At 38.5% G+C, this 22,699-nt stretch overlaps 1 protein-coding gene across 2 annotated transcripts in view; it reads left to right on the top strand.

The window, feature by feature from the left end:
* Nucleotides 1-14,633, top strand: part of LOC121318341 (ceramide kinase-like) — a 38,194-nt gene extending 23,561 nt beyond the window's left edge. Inside the window, exons 7-14 of one of the 2 annotated variants that reach the window (XM_041254892.1) lie at nucleotides 140-285; nucleotides 3,666-3,740; nucleotides 5,647-5,799; nucleotides 7,966-8,071; nucleotides 8,439-8,512; nucleotides 9,954-10,159; nucleotides 11,067-11,275; nucleotides 13,793-14,633. In XM_041254892.1, coding sequence (XP_041110826.1) covers nucleotides 140-285; nucleotides 3,666-3,740; nucleotides 5,647-5,799; nucleotides 7,966-8,071; nucleotides 8,439-8,512; nucleotides 9,954-10,159; nucleotides 11,067-11,275; nucleotides 13,793-13,880 — 1,057 coding nt within the window. In that variant the 3' untranslated portion in view covers nucleotides 13,881-14,633. The remainder of the gene's footprint in view (nucleotides 1-139; nucleotides 286-3,665; nucleotides 3,741-5,646; nucleotides 5,800-7,965; nucleotides 8,072-8,438; nucleotides 8,513-9,953; nucleotides 10,160-11,066; nucleotides 11,276-13,792) is intronic. The other variant, XM_041254893.1, reaches the window with a different exon arrangement.
* Nucleotides 14,634-22,699: the final 8,066 nt, after the last annotated feature.

Genomic DNA, 22,699 nt, shown 5'->3' with positions numbered 1-22,699 from the left:
CAGGACAGAAACCAGTGCACTGCATATGCAATTTTAGTTAATCCTAAACCTCATAAAGATGTAAAACCATGCCATAAATGTAATCAAGATACTTTATCTTGATGTGGTAAACAGCTAACTTTTTTTTTTTAATTGATAGTATTGTCTGTGTTGGTGGGGACGGAATGTTTAGTGAGATCATTCATGGTCTAATTGCACGGACACAGAGCGATTCTGGAGTAGACCTGAATGATTCCCAGGCAAAACTGGCTCAGTGCAATCTCAGGATTGGTATTATTCCAGCAGGTAAGATACTGGCTTTATGATTTCAATTGGGACTTTGTTAGCTTCATTAGGGAGTGTGATCTGGTATAAATCTGTCTCTCCAAATCTGTTTGATATATTTTTTGCATCTACTTAACCATTTTCTATACTCAGTATTTTAATTATGTTTTTTTTTCACTTGTTAAATATTTTGTAACCTTATTTATTTAAGTATCCCCGTGAGGACATCTTGTATCTGTTAGTCCATCACTGCCGCTGTTTAAACTGCTAATATCTCGCACACCATTTGAGATGCTGACTTAATATTTTCAGCTTTCAATGTGAAAGCCTTATAACTCACAGACTATTTTAGGTTATAACTTTAATTATTTCAGGGTTATTGTAGCTGGACTGGAGCCTGTACGTAAGGAGGGGGCTTCTGTAATTGTTATTGAAAGTATGAGTGTAATGAATAAGAATAGGGTTATTTTAAATGGGGACCCTGACTATTTGTGTGTAGCAGCCTGCTGATGTTTAGTTATGGAAAGATCAGCGTGTGTGTGCAGCTGCAAGCTCCTAATCAGCATGTGGGCGTGGTACAGGAATAAAAGGGTCCCTATTTACACAGATCAAGGCTGCTATAAAGCCATAGGGGTCAGAGGGCTGCTGCTGTAAAGCCATAAGAGTCAGAGCTCTGCTGCTGTAAAGCCATAGGGGCCAGAGCGCTGCTGCTGCTGCCAAAACATCGGTCCATCTGTGCTGCTGAACGACTGAGTTTAGGAAACTAAGTGACCACCTCCTAACGGCCAGCGTGTGTATATTTCCTGGTTGGGAGGTGGTCTGGGGTTTTATTCCGGGAGAAGGAAGCTGCAAACCTGCGGTTATGTGTACATCCGAGGTTGGAGTTGGGTGAACTGCCCGAGGGACAGGGAGTTAGTTTTGGATAGTAGATCCCACCCAGTATAGCAGACAGGTGTGGAAGTGGGACCTTAATATGTTAGCGGAGTAGCTTGTGTATAGACTTTGTACTGTTTATGTAGCCTTTTGTACGCCAGGCCATATGTCCCACATGAGCTACCATTGCTGGTAGCGTTATGTCTTTATGTAAATAAACCTGTGTGCCAGCAGGGCGTGTCAATCTCAAACTTCCCGTCTCAGTCTGCTGTCACTCAAGCAGTGAACACGCATTCACGTCATCTAATCTCTCATCCTTCAGCGACTGTAAAGAGTCCCATGTTACAGTTTTATAAACACTTCATTCAAAATGTGCAGTTGACCTTGACTATCTAACTAAGTATGAAAGTCAAAAAGATAAGTTTTGAGGTATAGAGACAGAACACTTTAAAATTGTTGTCTTAGTATTTAGTACCCAGCTGAGTTCTATGTTTTTTTTTTCTCATTTAGTATCATTACTGGTGTTGTCATTTGTTTTAAACCGCTGTCCACATCTGCGATACAGGCAGCATTAAAATACTGTCTTTACAGTTCATACAGTACAGCTGCTTTCTATGATTCTTTCAGACAAGTTCAATTACTGGTATTGTCAAGTCAAATTTAACTGTGACACCACTACATTGTTTTAACCACTGGTCATACTGACAGACCTTTTTCATGTATTCATTAGATGACTTTGATGGGTCACAGTTTATGTGTTTGATAAACCATGTGTTTGATCCTGCAAGTTTAATGTACATTCTATTTTTGAATTCTATTGCAAGCTAAGTCTAATTCTTGTGTTGAAGTACAGAACATATTAAAGTGTGTGTGTGTGTGTGTGTGTGTGTGTGTGTGTGTGTGTGTGTGTGTATATATATATATATATATATATATATATATATATATATATATATATATATATATATGTATGTATTACCACATACACTTTTTAAAAAGTTTTTTGTTTCTTTATCAAATGTGAGTAGCAATTACTAAGCTGGGGAAATGTTTTGGTAACACTTCAAAGTTTCTGTTGAAATATTTCTATCATCCAGACTTTACTAGAAAAAGAAAAATATATAGGGCGTCATGTGGCTATGTGGCTGCCATTTAGTCTTGTCCAAATGTTGTGTGGTACTGTATAAACTACAGGTAGTGGACAAAAAAATTGGAAACACCTGGGTAAATGAGGGATACCAAGAATATTGAAAGCAAAGGCTTCCACACAGGTGTGGCTCATGCATTAATTAAGCAAATAACATCCCAGCATGCTTAGGGTCATGTATAAAAATGCTGGACAGGCCGGGTTGCCTATAATTATGGCTAGCATGGCTGCAGGAGGAGACCTCAGTGACTTTGAAAGAGGGGTGATTGTTGGGGGGTGTTTGGCAGAAGCTTCAGTGACCAAGACAGCTGAACTTGCTGATGTTTCACGAGCAATGGTGTCTAAGGTGACGTCGGCATAGAACTCCGAGGGAAAGACATCTTCAGCAAAGGGCAACAGTGGGCAGGATCGCATACCCTAGGATCATGATATCCGTGCATTAATTCGAAGTGCAAGGCAAAACAGGCGAGCAACTGCAGCTCAATTGACTGCAAATTTCAACACGGGGCTCAAGCAGCCAGTTTCATAAAAAATGGTCCACCAAGAACTCCACAGAGTGGGATACCATAGTCGGGTTGCAGTGCACAAACTGCTCATCACACCTGGCAATGCACGTTTGCGAGTCCAGTGGTGAAAAGAGCACAGGCAATGGACTACTGAGCAGTGGAGAAATGTGATATGGTCAGATGAATCACCCTTCACCATGTTCTCGACAAATGGACGAGTGCACATGTGATGCCAACCTAGAGAACTCTACAGCCCTGAGTGCTTGGTTCCAACAGTGAAGGGTTCTGATGGTTCCGTAATGTTGTGGGGTGCATTTTCCTGGCATGGGTTGGGTGCACTCATTCCCTTTGAAGGCAAGGTCAATGCTAATCGCTGCTTAATGCTACTGAGTGATCATCTTCACTCCATGTGCTGTAGCATTACTTTCCTGCTGGGGGGGAGGGGTGGGGGAGGGTTTCCAGGATGACAATGCCCCCATCCACAGAGAATGTGTGGTCACCCAGTGGTTTGATGAGCATGAGATGTTATCCATATGTCATGGCCTTCTCAGTCACCAGATCGTAACCCAATTGATCATTTATGGGATGTTCTGAAACAACACCTGAGACAGCGTTTTCCACCTCCATCAATCAGACATGATTTGATTGACATTCTCGTGGAAGAATGGTGCCGCATCCCTCCTGCAGAATTCCAGAGGCTGGTACACTCTATGCCACGGTGCATACTGGACGTACTGGCCGCACGTGGTGGCCCAACGCCCTATTACATTGGACTTTACATTGGTGTTTCCATTTTTTTTGTCCACTACCTGTACGTCCAGTGTAGTGCATGCTTTCGTATAATAATCAGGAAACTTTTTTTTCTTTTAAATTAGGTTCAACAGACTGCATTTGCTATGCAACAGTTGGGGTCAATGACCCTGTGACATCAGCCTTACATATCATTGTGGGTAAGTGAATATAATACAGTACAGTAATTGAATACATTTCTGCTCAAAATAAAAAAATCAACAAATGAGCCTCTTCCTTTAGGCTTGTTTGTGTTGGGTTAAAAATAAACTTAGAAACACGGGACAAACCATAAACAGTGAAGCATTTACCTGTGTGCCTTTGTTGGCTATAAACAAAGAAGAAAAATGTCAATGATTCCAGTGTATGATGTGCTTTTTGGACAAAAGTTGTTAACATTGTTATACCATACATACAGTGCCTATAGTCTACACCCCCTTTCAAAATGTTCACTATCTGTTGCCTTATAGCCTGGAATTAAAATGCATTCTTTTTTTTTTCATTTATCAACACATCCTATCCCACAACTTCCAAGTGAAAAAAAAAAATATTTTCCAGAAATTTGTAGATTTGTAAAATTAATTAGAAATAAAAACTGAAATAACTCCCCATGTAATAGCAATCCTAAATTAGCTCCGGTGTAACCAATCGCCTTCAAAAAAAGTTAAAGGCCTCCACCGAGGCCACACCAAGGCACTTTCAGAAGAACTCCGGGACAAAGTTGTTGAAAGGCACAGATCAGGGGATGGGTATAAAAAAAATATCAAAGGCCTTGAATATCCCTTGGGGCACGGTCAAGACGATTATTAAGAAGTGGAAGGTGTTTGGCACCACCATGATCCTGCCTAGATCAGACCGTCCTTCCAAACTGGATGACCGAGCAAGAAGGAGACTGATCAGAGAGGCTACCAAAAGGCCAGTGGCAACTTTGCAAGAGCTATAGGCTTTTATGGACTAGACTGGTCAAAGTGTGCATGTGACAACAATATCCCAAGCACTCCACAAATCTGGCCTGTATGGTAGGGTGGCAAGAAGGAAGCCATTACTCAAGAAAGCCCACCTTGAATCCCATTCGAAGTATGCAAAAAAAACACTCAGGAGATTCTGTAGCCATGTGGCAAAAAGTTTTGTGGTCTGATGGCACTAAAATGGAACTTTTTGCCCTAAATGCAAAGCGTTGTGCTTGGCGCATCACCCAAAGAACACCATCCTTACTGTGAATGGCAGCATCATGTTATGGGGATGTTTTTCATCAGCAGGGACTTGTCAGGATAGAAGGGAAAATGAGTGGAGCAAAATACAGAGAAGTCCTTGAGGAAAACCTGCTGCCCTCTGCAAGAAAGCTGAAACTGGGATGGAAGTTCATCTTTCAGCATGACAAGGAACCAAAGCACACAACCAAAGCTACACTGGAGTGGCTAAGGAACAAAAAGGTAAATGTCCTTGAGTGGCCCAGTCAGAGCCGTGACCTAAATCCAATTGAAAATTTGTGGCAAGACTTGAAGATTGATGTCCATCAACGCTCCCCAAGGAACTTGACAGAGCTTGGATAGTTTTGTAAAGAATGGTCAAATATTGCCAAATCTAGGTGTGCAAAGTTGGTAGAGACCTATCCCAACAGACTCACAGCTGTAATTGCTGCCAAAGGTGCTTCCACCAAGTATTAACTCAGGGGGGGTGGAGACTTATCCAATTATGATCTTTCAGTTTTGTATTTTTAATGTATATATTTTTTTCTCAATAAAAACTTTTTTCCCCCTTAACAGTGTGGAGTATGGTGTGTAGATAAGTGGGGAAAAAAATCCTCATTTAAATGCATGAAACTATGAGGCACTGACACAACAAAATGTGAAAAAAGTTCAAGGGGGTATAGACTTTCTATAGGCACTGTGTGTGTGTGTGTGTGTATTATATATGTATATATATATATGTATATATATATATATATATATATATATATATATATATATATATAAACATGGACAACATTATATTTTGCAAATGTACATGCTGTTTACCATTCTGTTTAATAGTTTTGAAAATCTGTTTCCAAAAATGTCCCATTAGGTGACTCACAGCCCATGGATGTCTGCTCAGTTCATCATCATAATACATTTCTGAAGTACTCTGTGTCCCTGCTCGGATACGGTTTCTATGGAGATGTACTGAAAGACAGTGAAAGGAATCGATGGATGGGCCCAGTCAGATATGACTTTTCAGGTATTTATTAGGCTTATTTCAATAATTTGCATTGGATAAAAAATGTTTTTATTAGAAATGGAATTTCAGCACTTACACGTACTTTTTAATAAAAACAAAACACAAATAAACAAACAAAACCAAAACAAAAAAAACTCCGTTCTGGAGCTCTGACTATACATTAAACGGTCCCTGACTAGCACGTAGGATGGCTAAGCCGTTTACCTGCCATAAAACAGCACCAAACAAACCACACCAGTTTAACACAGCACTTACTTTACTCTGACTACTCGGAAGCAGAGCACACTTTCTGCCTCCTTCTACTCAGAAGCCTCGAATATACTGGCTGCTGACTATTTAAACCCTGTACCTGGTCCTAATTTGAAATGATCCCAGGCTGTGGGTGATAATTAAACAATAAAAACAAACAAATATGCATTTGCCCATGTTTTGTTTTTTTTCCTAGCAGGGAGGAAATTAACCCTCTCCCTGCTCACAAATATATATATATATATATATATATATATATATATATATATATATATATATATATATATATTGTGAAAGATCCTTTTCACTTTTCACGTTCGTTGCCCCTTTCAAAGTAGACCCAGGACACAGAAATGGAATTGATTTAAGCGCTGACGCGCACTTTTAATAAACACCAATCAAATAAATTAAACAAAACAAACAAACACCTAGCTCCTTCTCTGGAGCACTAACTATACCATCTGGAACCTAACTGAACCAGGACAGCTAAGCTGTTTACCTGTAACCCAAACACAACTCACAAGGTTTAACACAGGGAAGGATTTTAACCCCCTCCCTGGTACCTTACACATCCTCCCCCTCAAGTGTGAAACACTGATTGGCCATACCAAGGCCACCCCCTCCCCTAAAACACAACCACCCACACTCAAGTCCCGAAATGTCCATTTCCGCCCTCTTCCACGGGCGGACTTGAGGGTGGGTCGAACCTTCCGGCACTTCCGGGAAGGGACCCTGAACCAGCGACAAGGGACCCCACCGGGATGACAGGGCCGACCGAAGTGACGACCGGGGAACAGGAGGATGCAGCAGTGGACAGAGATCTTCCACTGGGGACCGGCGCAGCGATGTCCGATCACCCAGGGGGAGCGAAGCAGCGAACAGGGGGAGCAACAGCGACGTCTGGCAGCAGCCCAGCGACGTCTGGGTGCTCGGGAAGAGCGGAGCAGGGAACCAGGGGAAAAGCTGTGGCCAATGTTGCAGACTCCTGGGCTCCAGGTCCAGCGCAGGAAGGTCTAGGAAGACCGGCAGGGTGTCCAGGAGCAAGGGGCAAGGGACCGCAACTGGCAGTGCCGGACTGGTTCGCTGGGGTGATGGAGGTGGGCACCTCACCTCCTCCTCTTTGTTCATCGCTTCTCCCTCTCTGGGCTCTGGGAGCGGCGGCTCCTCTTCTCTGGGCTCTGGGAGCGGCGGCTGGGCTTGTCTTGCCTGCTCCCATTTTTGGAGCAGCAGATCCAGCTCCGTCGGCTCTGGCTCTGGCAATCCAAGTTCCAATCTCCATCTCTTATTCTGCTCAATCTGAGCAGCCGTGTTTCTTTTGATCATAGCGATCAATTCCTTTAAGCTTTCCATTTTTACTGGGTCATAGGGCCGCCCACACACACTTCTGGTACCATATGTAAAAGATCCTTTCACTTTTCACGTTCGTTGCCCCTTTCAAAGTAGACCCAGGACACAGAAATGGAATTGATTTAAGCGCTGACGCGCACTTTTAATAAACACCAATCAAATAAATTAAACAAAACAAACAAACAAACACCTAGCTCCTTCTCTGGAGCACTAACTATACCGTCTGGAACCTAACTGAACCAGGACAGCTAAGCTGTTTACCTGTAACCCAAACACAACTCACAAGGTTTAACACAGGGAAGGATTTTAACCCCCTCCCTGGTACCTTACACATATATATATATATATATATATATATATATATATATATATATATATATATATATATATATATATATATATATATATATAAACATAAAGTATTTGGGACAAAAACCCTGTTGTTGGTATATTTTACTGTACATAATTGTGTCATGCTGTGCAAAGACCTTAATCCGCTATTATATGCTATACCCCTGTGTGTTTAACTATGTTTTGCCCCCTTTGTATAATAATTGCTTTGTCATGTAGGTTTCAAGACATTTCTATCACATCACTACTATGAGGGAACAATATCCTTTTTACCAGCAGCTAACACCTTGGGGAGTCCAAGAGACAGCAGCAGATGCAGATCAGGGTGAGCGTTTTACACTACACAAGAAAAGTGTTGATCTGCTACCCTTGTTATTCTAATGATTCAAGAAGTATATATACCCTGGGAAGTGGGAATGGTTATTCTCAAGACAGTAACATATTTAACAGGGGGTTATATTAACAGTTTTGAATAACCATATATTATTGGTTGTAAAATCACATCTATCCATATTTCTTCATACGGTATAACAAGTTAAAGTCCAGCAATAAGAAAAAGCCGCAAATACTTCAATCCTTACAAAAGACCAACAATGACAAATCTTTTCAGCAGTTTAATTAACAGAATAATTATCTGCCAGCAGTGTGTTTTTAATGCATTCAAATGGTGTGAAAATGATTTTTCCTGTTAGGTGCTATGTCTGCCAGAATCGTGTAAAGGACATATCCCCAGTAAAATGGGGAGGTGGTGATGTAAATGAGAACGGTAAGAAATTAATTTTCTTCACAACAGGATGTGTAGACATTGATGATTTGTGGTAAATCATTCACAGTCATACAAATAAACTATACCTTCTGCTTTACTGTCACTTTTAAGTTATATTTTAATTTTATTCCTACCCTTCATTTTTATATTTAACATGCTTAATACAGAGGTCTAGTTACATTAAAAGATTGTAACTAACAGAGAGGTCACAAAAGTAAACACTTATATTTAAATCTGGGGGAGGTAAGAGAGTTAGTGCACATTTTTCAGAGCTAAATCAGAATTTCCCTAGCAGTATTAAGATACACCCAAGAAGATTCTAGTACAATGCATCTCTCTGACGTCTATGTTTGATCTTAAAATCTAAACAAACTTTATTAAGTGCAAACAAATTGAGAAAAGATGTTTGAGCGTTTTCTTTTATCAGTAAAATGCCCTAAAGCTGCGGCTGCAGCCAAAGAGTATGGATTTGAAAAGAGAGTGAAAACCCTGAGGGGATGTTTCACCAGTCACCACTTGCTGCACAATGGCATTCAACACTGCTGGGTTCCCAGGATCGCTGAGTAACTAATATTAACCAGATTAGTACTTTTTTGTGTGAACTACAGATTATCCTCATACTTTTGTTAAAAGCAGAATTAATTGTATGGTGTCATTTTTCTTAACCAAATGTGTGTGTGTGTGTGTGTTGGGGGGGGGGTTCCATGCAGAGTGCCTTACTGAACACAGATTTAATCATTTTTAAAATGGTTGCAGTGTTAACCCTTCCTTGGTATTCAGACTCCATAATTCCATCAGTGGTGCCTCCGTAGGGTGGAAATAATACATAACTTGACAAGCTGCAGAGCAGAATGCTCAGAGTACTGGTATATAAATAGCTTGCTGTTTATGCAAATGTATCCCAATGGGGAGAACAGATCTGTTTGTTTGTTATGTAGAGGACAAACAACATATATCATTCACAGAGAGACCCTGTTTGTTGGTGACAATAAAAACACAACACAAAGCCTGCGCTCAGGGTTCATGTTGAGTTGAAGTACTGTTTTTATTCTAAAACCACACAAGCTTATTATAATTTCCTGATTGGTTGTCAGGAGTTCTAATTAAGTTTAGTTGGTCCTTCAAGCAATTCATTTATTGGGATTTTAAATAAATCACACACACACATACACCCAAACATGCCTGGTGGAATTTTCCTGTAGCCATTAAAAAAAAGGAATATGTTCATAACCCAGTATTACAATAATTTTTGTCAAAAGAATTACAGTAAATGTATCAAGGAAGCACAAATACCTATGCTAAGTCACTTCCCTATTTGACTAGGTCTGTTCTGTTTGTGTGCTTGTCCTCTATCAAGTCTTGTTAACTATTAATTGCACTACAGCAACGAAGCAGTGTGGAATAAGGTAACACTTCATTCAACTGTAATGGTGTATTGCAGAGTTTGAAGGCGAGTGGAAAGTTATCAATGGGAAGTTTCTAGCCATCAATGCTGCCAGTATGAGCTGTGCCTGTCCACGCAGCCCCAAAGGCCTGTCCCCAGCAGCACACCTGGCAGATGGAACAACAGACATTATTCTTGTCCGCAAATGTTCAAGACTGAACTTCCTTAGACATCTTCTTCGTCACACCAGCAAAGACGATCAGGTAGAGCCATATTACTAAAGTAACAATTCCAAATAAAGTGCTGCAAACAATTAACACAGTTTACACAGTACTTACCATGAATGTCTGCTGTGTTATACGTGTTCCTGCAATATCTTTTTTCAACATCTGTTTTTATTATGTCCTTGGTCATAAATCACTTAATTATTATTATTATTTTTTTGTAATTTAGTAGTCACCAATAGATTTTACCCCTTTTCTCCCAATTTGAAATGTCCAATTGTAGGCTGAGCTCACCGCTACCACCCCTGCAATGACGTGGGGGTGGGGAAGACGAACACACGCTGTTTTCCGAAGCGTGTGCTGTCAGCCGACCGCTTCTTTTCACTCTGCAGTCCAGCCATGCAACCAGCCTAGAGCTACAGTGTCGGAGGACAACGCAACTCTGGGCAGCTTACAGGCAAGCTTGCAGGTGCCTGGCCAGTCTACAGGGGTCACTGGTGTGCAGTGAGCTGAGGACACACTGGCCGACCTAGACCACTCCCCCCCTCCCACCCCAGCAGATCTCAAATAATAAACGATTGCTATTGTAGAGCCTTTAGTTATAGGAGAAAGTTGCGCAAGGTCTGGTCAATGTGCATGGCTTTTTAGCCTGAGAAAACGATTTGCCCACCCTTTTAAGCCGTACCATGGTAAGGAATTTGTGTGGCATGTGCGTGCTGCATCACGTTCTTGCAACAATGCGGAGAAAATTTGGAATTTCTACATTTGGCCCTTTGACTTTTACCAGCTCTTCGTGACCACTAATCTCCAATGATTTGTTGAAGTTGTGTTTTAGCGGTCTGTTATCAAGACCACGTCTTAAGGGTCATCATCTGAAGAATGAATTTAAACAAAAAAGAAAATCCTAAACTCTGTACTTAAACACATTCTTTCATTTTCTTTGCAGTTTGACCTTACTTTTGTCGAGGTCTATCGAGTAAAAAAGTTCAAGTTTACACCAAAGCAATGTGACAGTGAGTTCTCTGACATCAGAGAAGTCAGGGAAAATGCCTTTGGTCAAATCTGCAGGGATCACCCATCATGTGACTGTCCTCCTGTCAATAGCAACTGGAACTGCGATGGAGAAATTTTGGAACATGCTGCAATTGAAGTCGGGTATGGTATTTTTTTTTTTATTTTCTGAAGTAAATTTAATAAAAATTAGTTGTTTTGTAAGATATATCTGGAAGTCCTTTCTGTAGGCTTTCATAATAATAATAATAATCTTTATTTTTATATAACACCTTTCATAGTGGACCACCATCACAAAGCGCTTTACAAGATACGAGATTAGGGTGTGTGAACTATGCATCAGTTGCAGAGTCACTTACCTAACACATATCTCACATGAAAGATGGAGCACAAGGAGGTTAAGTGACTTGCTGAGGGTCACACAATGAGTCAGTAGTTGAGCTGGGATTTGAACCGGGAACCCCCTAGATTACAAGCCTGTTTCTTCAGTCATTGGACCACACAGCCTCCTATAAGTCACAAGGTTGTCAGATAAGATGGGGAGGTGGGGGGGGGGGGGGGGCTCAATTTACAATAAAGAATAAATGATATTAAAGATAATGGGGGATGTACATTTTAGAAAAAGAACAACACTACTGCAGATTCTTTTTATTCTGGTCTTTATTTTTTTACAGTCTCCATCTTGTTTTCTTAGTTGTATTTCTTATTTGCACTACCATATGACAAACATGAAGTACAAATTCCAGGTGGAAGGCCTTCATTTTGGTGCATCACGTCTAAGACTGTTGTATTAAAATGCAAATGAAAAACAGGGTATATCAATATCAAAACTCAGTGCTGTGAAACAAACATGAACATGTTTGGGAGTTGTGTGGGGTAGTGCACTACTGTTTCTAATAGCTATCTACTTTGTTGAAGAATGTAATGAAGCATCACTTTGTAGTGTTCAGGTAAAATGGGGAAATAATACAGATTAAAAACTGGGGATTTAATAAACCAAAATAAAAATATGCACCTCTCACATACTGTAATCATAGGCTTTCACTGTAATCATAGACTACTGCATCTTGTAAAGCTCATTGTGATGGTGGTCCACTATGAAAGGTGCTATATAAAATAAAGACTGACTGATTTATAGCTTCAAGAATTGTTATTTTTGCCTGCTAATCTTTTGCGGACTGTAGTAAATAAATGTTTCTTTGATATTCTTTAAATCATATATGCAGCAGTCAACAATTGTTTAACCAGTAAATTGCATGTTAAAGAACTGCACATCTGTGTGCTCATGATTGTCATACGAACTAAAATATTGGTGGGGATCAATAAGATAAGCAAGTGTTTCTTGTACAACAGTGCCATCTGGCTGTTGTTAGTTGTACTGAAGCAAGTGACAGCATGATTCTTTTAAATCTTTGGACAAAACTAACAAACCCAGAATCACTGGAGCGTCCTTGTTCTCTTTCAATCCTGTTAAAGTTCAGTAGTTTGGTAACACACAGAGGCAGGTGCCAGAATGTAATACCATTAAAAGCAGTGTCCTTTGTAAAATATATGTTATACTTTTATAATTGTTTAACCTTCAAAGTTATAAACATGATGTAAATTGGAAGTAAACATATACATATATTGAAAACATATTCCACTTAATTACCAGTAGTTTAGTATTTATAGGTGAAAAGGTTTTTCTTACAAAGCAGTAAGGCTAAAAATGTATTATTAATTTAATTATTGTAGCTAATCAATGGTATTTTGTCAGTGATGCATAGCTGTGTAATGTACTTCATTTTATACTGCCACTATTCCACTTTTAAAAGCTTACTGCATTTTAATTAAATGTAAATCCATTTATTTTTTGTATTCTGCATTTCAGTAATTGATCCTGTAATGAGTCAGCAAATTAACTCAGTGATGGTGTGAGAGATTGTGGGGCACAAAAAAACTCAATATTTTAATTAAGACTTTCATTGGGAGTTTCAGGTAGAAATCTATGCAAATAAAACCTGCCAAGGGGACTAATACAGGAGGTATATTACTGACCAAAAAAAATATGGGACAACCAGAATGCTGTAATTATTATATTGCATTGTCATTTTAAAACCATAAAAGTGCCAATTCCTAACAAATTTACATACAATAATTACAAATTAGAAACCACAACTATTGTCTCCGTCCTCAGACAGCTTGAGCAGGGTCACTTCCTGGTGTCATATAGCAGCACGTGGTTCTGTACCTTAGTAACAACTTTACAACCCCATCCTAAAACTTCTGCTTGGGATATCACCCCCAAACTCCTACAGGTTTCTTGTGCACCAAGTCCTCCACCTGACTGTACAGCCACATAACAGGAGTTCTTCATTGCCAAATAAAGTGATGACAAATGCCTTTCCCCTTGACTGGATAGACTCAAATTATTAATTTGCTATATACTTTTATACCCATTTAATTTAAGCCAACATGTTATTAATTGTGGACTTGGTATTCATTTAGTTGCATCCTGTTTCTTATTGTATTTTAGTAGTATTATTTGTACTTGTAAACTGTACTGTATCTAAATTAATTTTACATTGTAACACATGTAGCCGCCTTGAATAAAGGTGTCTAGCGAATGAGTAACTAATAATAATAATAGTAATAATAATTATTATAATTTTGTTTCTTCAGGGTTCACTGGCAGTTGATAAAGCTTTTTGCAAGAGGAATTGAAGAAAATCCACCATTTGAAGAAGATGTTAGTCCCTCTGCTATTTAGTCTCTTATCAAGGACTCAATGATTGGCTGAAGAATTCTTATTTATTTTTATGTTGCTATAGAAAAGTGTATCTATAGTTATTGTTGTTAAAGTAAAATACTATATTATATGTATCAAAAGGCAAATGTTCCAGGTTTATATACATCTCTCAATGTATGTAAACCACAGTATTACAGGGAGCACTATTAAAATATTAGTTAAGACATTATTTTAAGTGTATTATGCCAAATGGCGTAACTATTATCACTTTTATAATCAAATAACTGAATATTACAATAGAAATGGATCAGTATTCAGTTTTTCAATGATTGGTGCCTCTTTTTTCAGTTTCAGTGGCAGATGGCTTTTTCTATCATCTTGAACAGCTACTGCAATTGTGGAACTTTTTCTTGCATTTAAGAAAATGAACCACTTGCTTCACCAAGGTCTTAACTTTTGGGAAAAATGCAATTATTCTGTAGTGTAGTATTACATTTTGCAACATAGCAATGCAAATTCAATGACAACATTCCGAGTGTGGGAAAAATAGTCAGTTTTGTTATCATACCATAACAAAAATAAAAACATAACTGCCAGTAATCCTATAACACGTTACTAAAAAAAAAATTATAAATATAGACGAACATTTTTGGTTTTTGGCATTTCTATAATAAACAGTAATATTTTTTTTCATTTGGATTAATAATAGTTTAAAAAAAAAAAGTTTAAAAGATGAGTTTAAAAAAACCAGTTATGCTAAGCATTCTGTATTTTAGTGTGTGTATATATATATATATATATATATATATATATATATATATATATATATATATATATATATATATATATATATATATATATATATATTATATAATAGTATCAATTTGTACGACATCCTGAGTCTGTCCTTTGCTAAAGCTTAGAATCTGGCCTTTGCTAAAACGTGTATGTTCACTGTGTGAATAGTTTGCTAGTTGCAGTTTGGTTGCACCTTAAAGAGTAAAGGCTCACTAAGTATACTTCAACTCCTTCCAGGTTTGTTCAAGTCTTCCATGTGTGTTTGTTTTGTCAGATATTGCACATTTATTTTCATGTAGCCACATCAACTTCGCCTGCCCTATTTGTATGTGGATGTAAACTGAAAACTTGGTCACTGTGTTTTTTTAGTGCTGGGTTAGTTGGAAAAGATGTTTTATAGCTGCCTTTCATTGTATCCTGCACTTTTCCATTGTTTTTTTTTTTTTTTTTTTGTCCAGCAAATGCATTGCAGAGTATAGTTCTTCTGAATATGACCAGCATTTACATTCAGAGATGACTGATCAGGTGAACTGGTTTAGAATCGAAAAGCAATCTGAATATACATTGTTTTTTAATAGAGCCTCATACAAATGCAGTATGCATTTGAGGGTACAAGTCCACATTTATTCAATTCTCCATAGCTTACTTGTTTTCTGACCAATACCATTTCAAACCTGTCCCATGTTTGACTACTATGACATAGCAATTTATTTCCATATTCTTGAAGCAGCAGTTAACACTGATTTATGCTTCGCAACACGGACAGAAAAGCTGCCAACTGTCATTGAAAAACCCTAGTGTATTTGTGCTGTGTATTGAGCCTCATTTTTCTGCATGTGCTAGCCATTTGAGATAAGTCTGATTCCCCCCCCTCAAGAAACCAGTAGCATGTTGTAGATTCAGCAACCAGCAAATAATCTATACCTTCACCTATCACCAAAGTCATTCTTCAAATGCTGGGTTTTGTTTTATTTAAAAGAGATAGCACTGTGATGCGGTAAGTTGTGCCTATCAGTCCAAAGGTGATGCTGCAACGTAGAACTGATGATCCCTAAAGTCTGCCCATGTAAAAGTATGTGAGCAACTTGACTTGATTCCTTTGTGATCTTGCAGGCTTCAAGATGACAATTGAATTAAATCCATTGCATTGAAGTGTTGTGTTTGAATATTGACATTGAATAAAATAATAATAAAATGAGTAGAACACAGAAAAATGTATCTTGTTTTAATATTGTGTTTATAATATGTTCAAAATGTAAAAGCGACTCAAATAATGCCTTTTAACAGTAACGTCTAATCACTGTAACTTCTCAATGTTCCTCGTTTAATAAGTCTCAAGCAGTGTATTTCCAGCCGTATGTGAAATTTGTATTCGTCCCTGCATTAAAATCTAGTCAGTAATACATATTTATAGTTTCTGCTCTGCTGATAATGTTAATTTGGTTGATGCAGTTCAGAAAGCAGCAATACTTTGGAATAAAGCCTCAGTTGAATGCAGAACTAAGAGTGTTACAGTATGTGTCACAATAGCACCAAAGTCAATCTCAAGTCAGACTCTTGGTCTCTATCTTGTTCCCAAAGGAAATCAGCTCTACTGCTTGTTGGTCTTACTAAGGAGGTAAGAGGGACTGTGAAAAGACACATGATGCTTTAAAGCTAACACCAATGTTTCAATTGTGTTGTGTGATATTATCAAAAAATACTTTCGGAGCAACAAGGCAAGACGTGTGATTTTCAAAAGATAATAATGTTGTGATTACATTGGAAGACAGAATAACCCTCTTGTCATATCCCATCTTACTGATGAACACAAAAGGTGACCCATCTGTTTGTATAAGTCTCCTATAAAGATGTACTGTGCTGTTTCTTTTGGATTCATATAATAGCTTGTAAAAGGATTAAACGTTTAGTCTTGTGGAGGATTTCTCCCAAACCATGTTGTTAAATAAATATATGGTCATTGTACCCGAGTTTATCAGTCTGTTGTTGTCTGGCTGGTTTTTCTCCGATGCCCTGTATTCTCCACAATGACAACTAGTTTTTCATGGTACTGTAAAATATTGGGTGTGGCCACTTTTTATTTAGTACATCATGAAATACGATGGGCAACTGTGTTAGAAGAGCCAAACAGCATTTAACAATACTTAATAAGATCTACATATTAGTTGTAAAATGGATAAAAGCGACATGTTTGAAAAGGACCACTCTGCCATAGATCTTTAGCATCCTGAATGGCAACTACTGATTGGTCTATGTGTGATCAGAATTGACTGGTGGCTGAGATAGAGGAACACAATGGCAGCATCGCGACTTCTGACAGGTTAATCAATACGCACAATCACTCACACAGGCTGACTCCAGGTAGTGAGCAAACTAGCGACCAGAGCAGTGTGTATGGAGTTATAATGCAAATAGATGTTCGCCAAGTACTAATAAAGCGGTAGCAAGCAAGGCTGTGTTTTTCTGAAATGCTATGCTTTCATTTTCATGCATTTTTTAAAGGTTTTTATAGTTGTACTACCTCCTTTCTGCACAATTGATGGATGGAAACATCTAGAATATTGCGGAACTCCAGTTAAGTTTGAGTGGTTCTGGTCATCTGTTTGCACAGGTATAAAATTGTGAAAAACCAATGGACAATATGTGTGGCATATGAATCAAATACTGCGTGTTAGATGTCAGACATTTTGTGTGTAATTGTGTATACTGTAAAGCAAAGTTCTAAAGCGTCCTGTGGCAGGGCAGGGCCCTGCCTGTAAATAATATTGTTTTGTGGTGGTTGGCAGGGATAGAGTTGATTTCCTATCCCTGCCAAAATAAATGTGAGACTGTGGCTGGAGCTGATTGAATAATTGATGATAATTAGGCTCCAGCCACATGGTATTTAAGGCGAGAAAAATTCTTTGTTTGGAGGAGTTTTTGGTGAGTGTTTGGGATGTGTTGCTGTGATTATTTTGAAAACTTTGTAGTGATGGCTGATGCCCAGCCTACGGTTTTTGGAATTTGGATTTTGGATTTTGTTTAAACCCTTTGTTTTGGCCCTTGAGCTGGTTAGTTCCTGTTTATTGTGTGCGAGACCTGTTTTTGTTTAACCTTTTATTTTCGCTCTATGAGCAGTAGTGTTTGGTTTGTACAGCCTTTTTTTATTTTGTGTTTATTGAAAATGCACGGCTGCACTTAAACTGTAGTTCTCTTGCCTCTGAGTCTCTGTCCCTGCCAAAAGCCATCTGTCCTGTCGCATGTCCCTACTTGCATAACTATAGTATAACATTTTGAAAATTACATCCAGCCACATGATCAAATGCTTGACATGAAATGTACACTATGATACATAATATGCTGCATTATATTGTATTGCTATTTTCTGCTCTTGACATTTTATTGATATTAAAATAACAAATGTCAAGAGCAGAGTAAAACCAAGTATATGAGTCATGTCACTGTGCATGTATGTGTTTGGCTACCACATACAGTCTTGGAAAAACAGTGACTTGTTGTTTTTCTTGATCCTGTGTATAGTCATGTACTCCAGACCTGCATGGCAATAAAGACACACTATTTTATCATACCCTGTCTGTGAAGTAAATCCTATTTCCTCCTGCTCCCTTGTCAACACTTCAGTATTTATTTATTGATTTCTTTTTTCCCTCCCAGGTAAAATCTCATTGAGTCTTCCTGTCTCATTTTCAAGAGTGTCCCAGGAGGCAATACAAAACAAGCAACTGCATCTGAACATTCAAGTTACTGATACCACACATAACACATCCAAGCTTTAACTATGCCTATATTTTGACCAAGCAATCAAAATTACTATCACCAGCTCGCCAAAGGTCTCATGATGGCATTAACTCACTACTATTCCTGACACTACAATCAAGATGAACCTGATGAGATGGGGGAGGGGTTTGGTAGGGGAATAGTAATGCTGGCAGTGCTGCAGAAGCCTGGGAGATGATTGGACTTGTATTCATAATGTAGCGAGGTTTGTAATGCTTGAGGAAGAATTAAGAGTAACATGTTCTAGATAAAGAAATTGAATGAGTGAATACAAGAAAAGTCTTTATATGGGGATATATGGAAGATGCAAATGCATGATGACCTCATATGAGGATGCCATATTTTCCCCACATAAAGCAATGGAAAAAAAATTGAAAACATTTTCAATGAAAAATATATTATGTGTTCAAAACTAATTTTTTTCCCCCTTGCTATTTTCAAGTTCATGCATACAAGGGTTAATACTGTAAAACTGAGCAAGTTGCCATTGCCATCACAATGCAGAGGGCAGTTATTTTCTACATCTCAGTAGAAACTGATGGTTTTTTTTAGGAATAAGTATCTCCCCTTCTGTCTGTAATGCAGATGCAGTTAGTTCAGTCCACCACAGGTCTTGTGTCAGTCACAGAGGTGGATGGGTAACTGATGATACATCAGAAGGTATTCTAATGAGGTGCTTACTTATTACAAACAGTGTTTGCTAAAGCAAGAGAAAGCCCCCCAAAAAACAGAACATGTGTGTAATATAACAGACCCCTGTCATTTACTGAAGCTTAGAAGCTGGCCTTTGCTGAAACGTGTATGTTCACTGTATGAATCTACAGTGGCTTGCGAAAGTAATGACCCCCCTTGGCATTTTTCCTATTTTGTTGCCTTACAACCTGGAATTAAAATTGATTTTTTGGGGGTTTGTTTCATTTGATTTACACAACATGCCTACCACTTTGAAGATGCAAAATATTTTTTGTTGTGAAACAAACAAGAAATAAGACAAAAAAACAGAAAACTTGAGCGTGCATAAGTATTATTGGGCTTTGACTAGGCCATTCCAAGACATTTAAATGTTTCCCCTTAAACCACTCGAGTGTTGCTTTAGCAGTATGCTTAGGGTCATTGTCCTGCTGGAAGGTGAACCTCCATCCCAGTCTCAAATCTCTGGAAGACTGAAACAGGTTTCCCTCAAGAATTTCCCTGTATTTAGCACCATCCATCATTCCTTCAATTCTGACCAGTTTCCCAGTCCCTGCCGATGAAAAACATCCCCACAGCATGATGCTGCCACCATCATGCTTCACTGTGGAGATGGTGTTCTCGGGGTGATGAGAGGTGTTGGGTTTATGCCAGACATAGCGTTTTCCTTGATGGCCAAAAAGCTCAATTTTAGTCTCATCTGACCAGAGTACCTTCTTCCATATGTTTGGGGAGTCTCCCACATGCCTTTTGGCGAACACCAAATGTGTTTGCTTATTATTTTCTTTAAGCAATGGCTTTTTTCTGGCCACTCTTCCGTAAAGCCCAGCTCTGTGGAGTGTATGGCTTAAAGTGGTCCTATGGACAGATACTCCAATCTCCGCTGTGGAGCTTTGCAGCTCCTTCAGGGTTATCTTTGGTCTCTTTGTTGCCTCTCTGATTAATGCCCTCCTTGCCTGGTCTGTGAGTTTTGGTGGGCAGCCCTCTCCTCCCAGGTTTGTTGTGGTGCCATATTCTTTCCATTTTTTACTAATGGCTTTTGCTGCTCCGTGGGATTTTCAAAGTTTCGGATATTTTTTTATAACCCAACCCTGATCTGTACTTCTCCACAACTTTGTCCCTGACCTGTTTGGAGAGCTCCTTGGTCTTCATGGTGCCGCTTGCTTGGTGGTGCCCCTTGCTTAGTGGTGTTGCAGACTCTGGGGCCTTTCAGAACAGGTGTATATATACTGAGATCATGTCACAGATCATGTGACACTTAGATTGCACACAAGTGGACTTTATTTAACTAATTATGTGACTTCTGGAGGTAATTGGTTGCACCAGATCTTATTTAGAGGCTTAATAGCAAAGGGGGTGAATACATATGCACATATCACTTTTCCGTCATTTATTTTTTAGAATTTTCTGAAACAAGTTATTTTTTTCATTTCACTTCACCAATTTGGACTATTTTGTGTATGTCCACTACATGAAATCCAAATAAAAATCCATTTTAATTCCAGGTTGTAAGGCAACAAAATAGGAAAAATGCCAAGAGGGTCAATACTTTCGCAAACCACTGTAGTGGTTTTTACAGAACACATGATTTTGCTGATTCAGGTTCGTCCAACCCGTTGGGTAAACCAGATGGACATTGCCAAAATAAGCACAACCTGACATGCAACTCTCCAGCTGTGCGGAAGGAACTCTTAAAACTCACTAAACCACACTGGAAACAAAAGGTCATTCAGGTGGTCTGAAACGACTTGTCTTCCTGTTTCCCATTGTGTATAATGACAGCTGTACCCATGTGTAATTTGCCCTTACCTCTCAGTAAGAACACTGGCAAAATCAATACACCGATAACATCAACTGTATGGTGGTCACAGAAACATTCCATTACAACTTGGAATAAAGGTGGGTATGTACCAGCTTTTTAATGTACTCCACATGTTTGAGGTAACAATGGTTAAATGCACTTGAATGATATAATCCTTGAATTGTCTTTTTCTTGGCTTGGTAAATTACCAATTTAAATTTTAATAGCATTTAGACCAACTTTTTCTAGGAACTTCACCGGTAAATAGATGTATTCCAGTACTTACTATATCTTCCCTTTCATATCATTCAGCCACAGGATCCCATACAAAAAATCATACCAGAAGGTTGTGTTTGCTATGCATAAATCCCATAATGCCATATATAATATTTAGAAAAATCCATTACTGAAGCATTAATTGCAGTACGTTGTTTCAGTTTTATATTGCTACTAGAGAGAAGCATTTATAGCTTCTGTGTTACAATTAAAACAAAAACTTTTTCCCAGGATGATTTCTCTTTGTTCACACTAAATGGTGCTTGCAATTAAATCATTCTGTGAAGTATTTTTTTCAAGGGAAAATGTTGGTCACAACAGAAGCACACAGCAACCCAAAGTTTAAACACAAAATTATGTAATTAAGAACATTTAAGATGATGATTCAAGTGTTACAAAAAATGTGATGCAGTTAACTGTGAGTTAATTGAGTGCAAACAAGGTTAATTAGGCAATTGTGCATCTGGATATTACAAAGCAGCTAGCCTCAATCACTGAACGGTCTCAGTATAAATCTAAAACACAAATTTCCAAGGAAGTCAATTAAAAGCCTAGATCAGTAATTTAGGAAACAATTTAGAGAGAAAAGCATGAGAGTCATATGTAATTGTGAAGACGTTTGTGATATCTGTCTCTGAGGTTCCCTTTCAATTTGAAGACAACCAACAACAATACTTTTGGGATATGCCTGCCACAGGTCAGGTATTTACTGAGAATTTTATGTCAGAGCTGCCGAAAGGCCCTTTCAGGGAGTGACGTCCTCGGTCCCGCCTACCGAGAGAAATAAGAAGTCACTCAGCGGAGATCACTTTCTCTTTTGCTTCTCACAATCAGGTTGGTAAGGTAGGTATACTAACCTCTCTAGTTGCTGTGATTGAGTCTGTGTGAAAAAGCTCTCACTTCAAAAACTCGGCTTCTAAAGACTGAGCTATAAACGCTGCGCAACTGCCCTCCGTTTTAAAAATATTTATTTTCAACAACCTACATTGCCTGGCAACTGTAATCTGCTTTCTAAACCCTACAACATTTGTGTTGTCTTTTTTGCTCTGCTGGTGGCAGCTAAAAAAAATAAAAAGAGAGAAAAGAGATATATGTGATTCCTCCACTGGGACCTGGACTCAAAAAATAAATAAATAAATAAATAAAAACCTACCCCTTCAGCTTCTGCTGTGTGTGTTTTCCTTCACTGCTTCACAGTTTAAAAAAAAAAAAAAAAAGATACATTGACCCACCCACCTTTGTGCTAGACGCTCCCTGCATCGGTGCCCACAAAAAGAATGAAAAATTTAATATTTAATAAATGTGAAAGAAATCTCACTAATAGCTTGTTGTAACACAGTCAAAGGACGATCTCATGTTGTTTAAATTATTGAGAACATACATTTTTGCTGCTTACTATTAAGATGTGTTTGACCAAAAATGTGTGTGTGTATGATATACACACACACACACACACACACACAGGAACTGCATGGAAGTTACCAAATTAAACATCCCC

The sequence above is a fragment of the Polyodon spathula genome, chromosome 7, assembly GCF_017654505.1.
Source record: "Polyodon spathula isolate WHYD16114869_AA chromosome 7, ASM1765450v1, whole genome shotgun sequence".
NCBI classification, from domain to species: Eukaryota; Metazoa; Chordata; class Actinopteri; order Acipenseriformes; family Polyodontidae; genus Polyodon; species Polyodon spathula.
The sequence above is the reverse complement of the archived record's forward strand: the minus strand, read 5'-3'. Positions and strand labels throughout refer to the sequence as shown.